General features: G+C 38.8%; 1 protein-coding gene across 7 annotated transcripts in view; it reads right to left on the bottom strand.

Moving 5' to 3' along the window:
• Positions 1 to 5,228: 5,228 nt before the first annotated feature.
• YAP1 (Yes1 associated transcriptional regulator) overlaps positions 5,229 to 10,467 on the bottom strand; it is an 87,611-nt gene continuing 82,372 nt past the window's right edge. For all 7 annotated transcript variants that reach the window (XM_085575704.1, XM_031505012.3, XM_031505014.3 and 4 more), the window contains one exon: positions 5,229 to 9,993. In XM_085575704.1, the coding sequence (XP_085431830.1) occupies positions 9,755 to 9,993 (239 nt within the window). In that variant the 3' untranslated portion in view covers positions 5,229 to 9,754. The remainder of the gene's footprint in view (positions 9,994 to 10,467) is intronic.

The raw sequence follows: 10,467 nt of genomic DNA, 5'->3' as shown, positions 1-10,467 counted from the left end.
TATGGAGCCCTGGGGAATCCAACTTGTGACTGGCCTCCAGCTGGATGTAACTCCAGTCACCAACTCTCTCTAGGCTTGGCCATCCAGTCAGTTCTTCAGCACCCACTACGCAGTGCACCTGTCCAAGCCATGAACAGCCAGCTTCTCCAGGAGAATGCTGTGGGAAATGGTTCAAAGGCTTTTCTGAAGTCCATGCATACAACATCCAGAGCCTTTCCCTCATCCACAGGCAGGTCAGATCGCCTGGTCATAAAAGATCATGTTGTCAAGCAAGAACTGCCTTTCCTAATCCCATGCTTCCCAGACTTCTGGCTTCAAAAGTATCCTGAGTCTGCCTGGACATCTACTTGGCATTTTATATTCCAGTGCTGCTGTTCTAACAAATATATACCTAGCAACAAAGAGCTCAGAAGTAGCTACAAAGTGCAGAGTAAATCCATGTTAATAAATTTTAAAACAGTCTAGGCTCACCTATGGAGGCATTTTAAATCTTTAAAACAAAAGAAACCCCAGAAACTGTAATGGGATCTTGGGAATATGAAAGTAATCCAAAAAACCATCTTAGTCTCTGTTTAAAGACAATAGCTCAAGCAAGTAGCAGTTTGTGCTGTGTATCAGTGGAATGTGGCACTCCATTGTATTAGGCACCCACTAGGGGTTAATCCTTGCTATGAGTAAACTCCTTGCTCTATAATGTACCAGTTCGTGTCTCAATAGCCACACACACACATCTCTCTTTGTGACTGTGACAGAATTCATACACACTAAGGTGCAAAGCATGGATTATGCATTAAATGTGAAGGTAGATGTCAGTGTAGAGAAATCTGTCCTGCAGCCAACCTCCCTTTGGTCCCAGATAAAAGCAAAATGTGCTCTCTCACAGGGAGCAGAGACTGGCAACACTACTTCTCTTACCCCAGCTCATTGGTTTTGCATTGTGTGCAAAGAGCCTTCAAATCCCCAAAAGCTGACTACTCAAGTCTGGTTTCTTGAGAGACAGCACAATGGAATAATGTGTGTTCATATTCTCTCATTATTCATTCTGGTTTTCTGATTGAAATGATTCTATGTCACACCTAAAACCCTAAATATTTTAAAATAAGCAACAACCATGCAGACTTTGTAACTGGGATGACACTTTTAGTGTTTTTTTTTATTTTTTTCCTTGTGAAGCCTAGAACAGATATACTGCTCATAAGAAACTGAGTTGTCTTTAGGCAGGAAATTAGTGTTTATGTACAGAATATCTATATATAGACACACACAAATATATGCAACAATACTCTATGGTGTATATATGTATAATGATGCAAGACTCCGCCCCCCCCCCCCCCCCATTCATGACCATTCAACATACTTCTACACCTAAAGGTCACTCTGGCTTCCCAGAAGCAGCTCAACAAGAAAGCTCAATCTAAAAAAATAACTAAACTTAAGGACTTAGGCACAGAAGTGTTCAGGGAAGAAAGAACTGGTGCACGTTAATGTGTCAGTGGCAACTGTGCAGGCTTTCCTACCAAACAGAAAGGAATTGAAGCTAACTGGTGAGCAGCACAGGAGGGCTAACTTGAGTCAGTTCACCTGCTGAGTGTTCACATGCCAGTGAAAACCATCATTTGGTATGCATGGATATACAACCTTCCTGTAATGCGTTTGTGTGTTTAAACTTGCAGAAGCAGATGCATACCTTACACTACATTGCAAAGATTATATTCATATGTGGTGATGTCACCGAGTAGAAGCCCCAGAATAGCACAGCTTGAGAATGAATTAATAGGAAGCACTTAATGCTTAACCCTCAAAGCATTTTGCAAACATTAACATTTCAGTGCTCCCAGGACACAAGTAAAACCATGCACACAGCTTTCCTGAGAAATGGTAAAATGCCTCGCTCAAAGACTCAGCAGGAAGTCAGATGTGCCATTAAAAGGTGGGAACTTGGCAACATGTACCCAGGTAGATTGTACCTGATTGCATTTTTAAAAAAACCTTCTTTATCCTGTTCCAGATGTTGCCAGTGCAATCACTTCAATAATGCGGTCATGTTAGATGTTAGTGACATTGAAAATAAAATGCAAACAAATATGAAGTGCCAAGACCACCAGATGTCTGAGCCTTTTCCAAAAAAGTGAGATATTTCCAAAAGGAGCTAAGAAACATGGTCCTCATGCTGCAGCAGTACAGGTCTGCTTCCTTCCTATTTTTGTGAACATCACCAGGCTCCATTACTTTCTTTTCAAGGTGATGATAAAGCAAAATTGCAAAATGGATGATACAGCACATATTACAATAGCAAACTTTACCGGCAGAGATGACAATTGTGAGGAACCTGAACCTTATGGCAGTCATGGATCTCCATGTAAAACCAGCTTGTTTTCCAAACCATGGCTAGTATATGGATGAGAGGAACTCGGATGCAGATACTACTGTTTGAGTGACAGATTTTCTAGCATTCTTGCCACTATGCTGCAAAGAGAAATTTCTATTTCTCAGTGATTTATTGGTGTTTTTGACAGTCATATTAATTAGAAAAATCTATATCCACAGAAAGATTACCAGATCCTGACAGGCTGTTCACTGGAACAAAGACCTATAAAAGGAGAGTCATGTTTTAAGTGAAACATTTGAAAAATAAAGGAAGTCACAGTTTTACACGCTGGCAAATACAAATCTAAACTCCATTGATTTACAGCAGTTGCTTGAATCACCTGTAGGCAGGGATGAAGGGGGTGGCAGGTAAAGGCTGCATTGATAGGAGGCCTTTAACCAGCCCAGCAGTTGTCACCTTCTGGAGCAGTGACACTTTTCCCAACTACAGCCTGAATCTCACCTGTATGGAAAGAGCCAAGCTGCCCCACAGGCTTTGCTTTTGCCAGCAACTTTTTGGACTACATTGATAACCACATTCAGGCTAAACCCCACTGGCCTAACCAGAAGGTACCTCACTGTTACTGCCATTTACTGTGAGATGTCACCATCTAAGTCACACAATTTATTAGCACCGTGGGATTGGGATTTTGTCATACACAAATATAACCAGTTACCTCGTTTTGACTGTAGACTTTGACAGCCCAGGATTGCAGCTGAACTTCTCAGAGGCCTCTGGGTCACACTTCAACAATGGATAATGGGTATGAAAGGGTTACATCGCTAAGCAAAGTCTGAGAATAGCCTCTTGTCAGTCAAGAGAGCTGAGACAATCGTATTGCGTATCCAACAATGAAACTATGAAGGAAACACTGAATTACTCTGTCAGCTTAAAAGAAACCCATAATGGCTAACATCAGGTTAAGTGCTGGGTAGGAGTACTCCAACAGGAGGACTGTTGTCCCTGCTCCTGATAGGACAGCTGGCTGCAGAAATCAAAGCAATGACACAGCCAAACTTTTCCAGTCTCAAACAAGAGCAGGAATCCACCATCGGTCAAAAAAATTATGCTTGCTCATAACCATCCTGTACCAGCAGTTGGGCAGCAGCACATTTGGAGTCAAGACTAATTCTGTGTTACATTACAGACTTCAAACACGATGGCAGTGGCAATTCAGAATGGAGGAAATCTGCTCTCCTCTGGGGACAAACCTAGTATTACAGTCCAGTCTTTAGGTGTTAGGAAAGCAAAACTCACAGATGGTAAATACAATAAATAATTTAAAACACACTAGAGCAGCTCAGAGTTGACATATATGAGAGGAGAAAGAGCATTTCAGGTGAGATTGAATGTAGCCTTTTTATGGACCTCTAGTTTGCTGTTTGCAGGTCACTGAAAAGAAAGCCTCTTAGGCTGCTCCTGACCCCTCCCCTTAAAAAACAAATGAAACAACCCCCTTCCCCCAGTCACATTTGCTAATAGACAGAAAAATCCCATAAAACTTTGCCTCTCATATGCTAAGCTGAGCCAATTTAATACAGAAAACTCTTATCATCAGAGTGACCAACTGCATTCCCACATAGAGAAAATAAAATCAGTCTGTGACAGCCTAGATCTGTAGCATTCACTGTTACAACCTCTGCATTAAAGACAGAGAAGTATGTCTGAAAAAGTAAAAACAGTGAGTCTTCCACCAAATCCATTAGGCAGTTTTGTCAGATGTGTCAGTACTTACGTTTCTCACTCAACAGGCTCCCTCTGTGCCTAGAGAAAACACATTGGCTCTTTTATTTAAGAGGCATTCAGTACTGGATATGGTAGTTGGTACAAAGCTCTACCCTCTGTTCTAAAGACAATTTGATTCTTCAGTTAAGAGTTGGATTCACATTGACATTTCATGTCAACCAAGATCTCTCCATCCTGTATCAACATCTTCCTATTTTGATGACACCGAAGTTTAGAGGGAGCAGATAACCCCTGTTAGCAATAAGAAGTGGTGACAACAAAGGTCAAGAAGCACACCATTACTCTTCAGGAGGAATATATAAACCCTGGATGCTGACACTGTAAATGAAATCAGTGGCCCTGGTTTATCTCTGAACGAATGTCCAAAACAGGAGGTGCTACACAGATCATAGCCTGATCTCAAATAATTATTCTGTTGATGATCAAAGATGAAAAATGCTTTCTTTGGCTGATAACTGGCACTTTCCTCCTTGGAAGCATATTATTTCTGGCTTATTGAAATGAATACTTTTTATTTTTAACTAAGTGTTGAAAATATTTCAAAGAAAATTGTGAAGTGAGCCTGTAATACCTGGACCAAATATCCTGTTTTGCAGTAATACAGTCTATTTAGGGCTGCCTCAGAAGGTCACTCATACTTCAACTACTGCAGTATGTCACCACCTTATAAATGAGAGTGATACCAGCAAACAAAATCGGTACCTTATCATTCCCTGGCACTGGCCGCCTACTCCCAGGTGGAAGGTGTGATGTTACATTTAAATTTAAAGGATCTGGGTGACTAAAGCTGGCTATGAACTCAGAAGTACAGGACAAACTGGTTAATCCATCAAGGGCTGTATCCTTAACTAAGAAAACACACAAATGTGCTGAATTCCACAGGATTGGGGCATTTGGTACTGAACAGTAACAACTCTGGAACTGCTAAAGTGCTAAGAGTGTATGACTTTGGCCTTTCCAAACTGCACTACATTTAATAAAAAAAAAAAACCATCTTTCAGATTGTTTTACAGATGGTCAAAATTAATGAAACCTGTCAAGATAATTTAAACTAAAATCTTTGGGCATTTTTCAAGGTATGTCATTACGTATTTCACAATTCATAAGTCAAAACTTGGAAATGGAAATAGTGTGTCTTTATTGATAGTCTGCCACAAATTAATGCATAAACTTAAGAGTTAGCAAAAAATGTATCTGCCATCCGAACATGGCAAGCATTATCTGCAAAAAGTGGATGCTTTCTTCTAGTAGATACCAGATGTTCTGTTATTACCAGGTCTCACTATAGTGCCATTTGCAATTAAAGTATTGTTTTACACAAGCTGCATGATGCTCACCAGAGTCACTGTCTCTTCATTCCTGCAAGCACACAGACATGCACACATCTTATTAATGTTAAGCCTTTACTGAAGTCAGTGGAACTCAAATTTGTCTCTCAGGTGAGCTTGCACACCATATTTGCAGAACTGGAGTTTACAACTACAAAAGCAATGACAAGGGGGATAAGAACAGATGCACTACAATAGGCATGCCAACAATTCAATGCATCTATCTTACTGAAGGAAGTCATATCTTTACATACTATTGAATGTTAAAAACAAACAAAGATGGTTAAGCACAAAGGATATATTTATACCAAATAAAACAACTGAAAAAGTATTACATAAAGAAAAATAATGTAACAGAATGTACTTAAGTACCTAGCTTACAGTCATGCTCTAAAAATAACATTGTTAAGTAATATATATAATTTTGGACATAATTCTCTAACATACAACATGATTCTGTGATTCTAAATGTGGAGAGTACTTTTTCCATGATACAGAACACAAATTATTTTATACAGGCACACCTGCTAATTTGTATAAAAAACATGCTTGTAAGTGAAAAGATCACTGTAGTACTAATTTACCATGTAGTGTTAATCACGTTGAAATTGTCTCTTCTCCTTTTGCATTGGTGAGCGCCAACACTGAATGGTACAATATTTGATCCATATGGTAAACTGACACTGCAACCTGTTCCCAAGCAGCAGCCCTACCCGGGTGTTAACAGAACAGTTCTGTACAGCCCCATCTGTCTGCATATAGTGTATTTAAAACTAACAGCTATTACAATTATTACAATGATTTCTGTTTCAATATATACATCAGTATAAAATACTACCCAAAACACTTTTGCATTTCAAACAATTTTAACCACTTCATCAAACAATGCATTTGCAGAATAATAAAAAAAAAAAAAAATCCGAATTAATATTGATTGCCAACAGTACAGCATCTCTATGGTATGTTTCCTAGTAAGTAAGAGAATGGAAATGTCTTAATTAAAATAAGTATCACAAAACATAATTAATGTTAGAGCTGTTCAAGGATTCCCAGTTTGTCAGTATCTAACCTAAGCCATGCTACTCAAATACAGTATAAGCCATTTAGTGTTTCTACAATGAGAATACAACATTCAAATATTAAAGCTGTGACGAACACACAAAAGCAAGGAAAGAGAATTTGTTCTGTACTCATTTCTGTTGTAGTGAGGTACAGCATGTCAGGAGTTTGCACTCAGTGCATATCTGGTTGTGTGCATAGACTGAGGAATGAGATGCTGCAGAGAAGGACCTGGGGGGTCTTGGTGTGTGGCAAGTTGAACATGACCAGCAGTGCCCTGGCAGCCAGGAGGGCCAACCCTGTCCTGGGGAGCATCAGGCATGGCCTGGCAAGGGAGGGGATTGTCCTGCTCTGCTCTGCACTGGGATGGCCTCACCTACAGTGCTGGGGGACAGTTCTGGGTGCCACAATGTGAGAGGGATGTTGAACTACTTGAGAGTGTCCAAAGGAGGGCAATGAAGGTGGTGAAGGGCCTTGAGGGGAAGCCGCTCCTCACGGCTGAGGTCACTTGGTCTGTTCAGCCTGGAGGAGATGAGGGGAGAGCTCATTTCAGTCTGCAGCTTCCTTGTGAGAGGAAGAGGAGAGGTAAGATCTCTTCACTCTCAAGACCAGTGACAGCACTCAAGGGAATGGCCTGAAGCTGAGTCAGAGCAGGTTTAGGCTGGATCTCAGGAAAAGGTTCTTCACCCAGAGGGTGGCTGGGCACTGGAACAGGCTCCTCAGGAGAGTGGTCACAGAGCCAGCCTGACAGAGGTCATGGAGCATTTGAATAACACTCTCAGGCACATGGTGTGAAGCTTGGGGTATCCTGTGTAGGGCCAGGAGTTGGACTTGATGATCCTGACGGGTCCCTTCCAACTCAGCTTATTCTGTGATTCTCTATGTGCTGCGATACCTGGATACAACTGTGGAAGACAGCTGAAATAGAATGAACTCTGAATTTCCTTGCTGTTGTGGTTTTATGTCAGATTGTTCAAGTTAGGAAAACTTAGTGTGTGTTTCTTTTCCTGAAGGGAGGGAGAGAGTAATTCAAAATGAAGTTGCAAAAATGCTACTAAAATCCCTATCTTGGACACAATAACAATGCTTTAGGAGCTACTGTGTCATTGCACAATATAAGTGGCTTATTAATTGCTGAATTATTGGTGTAGCAGAATATATATCATTGTGAATGTGTTTTAAAAATTATTATTTTAAAACTTGCCTGTATCCCATAACAAACCATAAAATTTTGTGTTTTTCAAACACTAATACATTTATGTAAAGTAGTAAATGTACATTTGTATTGGCAAATTTAAAATCTCTGCCTCTGCTGCTTCAGTTTTTAAAATAGGGTTTGGTTAAGAGTTTTCATTCTTTACAACATCCTAAACCAGAATTATTTCTGAAGCATAAAAGAAATCCAAATGGCAATAGTAATATGATGGGGTTTTTTGCTTGTTTTGCTGATTTGTTCTTAGCTTAAAAAATAATCAGTGTCTTGAAAAAAAAAAGCAAAACAGTAAACCCCAAAAAAATCTCTTCTCAGGAGAAGTTCCTGCTAACTGAGAAATTTTTTCCAAAACTAAGTTTCACGCTTACAGTATTTTACAGTCATGTTATACACCCTTGAAAATAAAGGCTCACTGTTGAGAATGGTGACAGGCCCTTAATTATAGAGGTGTTAACTGGTGACACTATTTTTCATCAGAAAAAAACGCAAAAGCCCCACAAAAATTCATAGCTTATATTGAAAGTTTGATTCACGCTCATTTTGTTCATTTAAAAATACTCTTTGGAAACTTGTGTCAACTCCTGCAGACAACTTAGTGATACATCTTTTCCTGTTAAAATAAAAATTATTTGTATTCACCTCTACCCCATGCTAAACTCTACTACTAATATACACTTCATTACCTGCTCTTGTCACCATCTAACACATATCTTTACAGTCTTCTACATATAGTGTCCAGGGCTTATTTTTCACCAAACAGAACTTGATAACCATTATACTTAGAAGTTTTTTGGTGTTCTAGCCTTTTCATTGCAACTCACAGTGATATTAATAGTTCAGAATTTTTGTCCGTGTTAACTTAAAATAAACTTTTCATATTTTTTTTTCATTAAAGATTTTAAAATGTGAACTGACTTAGAGATCAAAACTGAAAACCAGAAGAGAGATTAGATGTAATTTTAAAATTGTTCTGCTACTTTAAGATGCATTTAAAATTTGTACACATGACAAAGGACTATAACTTTTACATTGCTGTAATCAGATTCTAATTCAAAGTCTCACAAATACACATGAAAAATAAGCCACTGGTCATGAAATCTAATGATTACATTCAAAGCTAGCCTTTAAAAAAATAAAAAAGTTACAGGCAAAACATATTGGTTTATGTACTCACTAGCTTATCAGGCTACAATAGGCATGGTTTAAGTATAAAAAAAAGCAGACAATTTAGATTTAAATAAGACTGTGTGAAATCAGAAAAAACCCTTAGATTTCACTTAAAAAAAAAAAAACCAGAACACCTATAATTACTTCCCATTCTACAGCTACAGTTAAATGAACTAACAAAAATAATCAAAGTATTTTTGACAAATGGAAGTTAGGCTAGAGTATGTGGCAACAATCAAAGTTCATATATGTTTCTATGTAAAATGACTCATGATTTACTATAACATAAAATATGAACAAGAGCACTTTGTGGCTAATGCAAGAGCTATTAGTAAAACACTTAATGCCAGTCTTCAGCCCTCCTTTACGTCGTATCTCCAAATCAGTATTGACTTCTTTTGACCAGATACATCATTTTTGGCTCGTCACCCCAGTATGTCATGTTTTACCACTTGCCACAGGCAGCAAGAGACAACTAGCTGAGCAAACTACAAGCAGTGACATGCAGAAATTAACTCTCAAATCTGAGTACTTAGATAAAATGATACGCAAGCGCACACTAGGACAAAAGGAATGGCATTCGTCATTCAAAATAGGCTCATCATCCCTCCCCACCCCCCTCCAACAGTAGTTGCAACAGCAATAGAAAAAGATCAAGAAGATGTCTGTTCTTCAGAGTCAACTGTGGAAAAAAGTCAGCAATATATAACAGCAGCGATGGACAAGGAAGAGCAAACCCAAACAATCTTGAGTATTTGTTCATTTACTTTTTCTGAACACAAGCCAAAACATTGCTTGTTCTGAACTTCAGATACAGATGTCCTAATCTCCTTAGATCCTTCACAGATTTAGAATTCAGTCTCCCTGAGGCCCCTATAACCAAGTAAGAAAACTCTCTTTATCTAGCTTGGTGGCTGCCAAGACAGATTCCATGTCATTAAGGATGTCAGAGCTCAAAGCCTCTTGCAGACTTGGCATCAGTTCTTCTCCTTCTATATTCATCCCATCTCCTTCCAGTGTCCCAAGGTCCACATTTGTCCCTGGAATGGCTTCAAGGTAGTCTGGGAAACGGTTCTGATGGGATGGTATGTTACTTTGGCCGATACTGTCACCTAGTTATAACACAAAGATGGATATTAAGTATACTAGAAGTACCAAATCGGCAATTTATCAGGACAACTGGTTAATCATGTACTTCTTGCATCATACAAGCAGTGTGACTCACAGAAATCCATCACAAATCCCAAAGATAATTTGGCTGCATGAAGATGTACAAAGAACAACCCTTTGTTCCCAACTTTCACCTACTGACCCAAATCTTACAGATCTTTGATGTCATCTAGCATAGCTTAATTTTTACACTTGAAGGAAAAAGACAATATTGAGTCAAATATAATTTTGGAGTAGTATTAACAACACTGGATGAGGTACTTGAGGTATAATGCTTAGCTCTGAACAACATTACTTCAAAAAGCAAACACACTTAAATTCCTTATAAAAACAGGAGTAATACTACTTACGAGCAATTTCCCCATCCTCCCAATATAGTTGATTACAAATATATTTTTTTCACAAATCTAACCATA

Source organism: Lonchura striata, chromosome 1 (genome assembly GCF_050655825.1).
Source record: "Lonchura striata isolate lonStrDom1 chromosome 1, ASM5065582v1, whole genome shotgun sequence".
NCBI lineage: Eukaryota > Metazoa > Chordata > Aves > Passeriformes > Estrildidae > Lonchura > Lonchura striata.
Note: the sequence above shows the minus strand (reverse complement) of the source record. Positions and strands in the feature narration are given on the sequence as shown.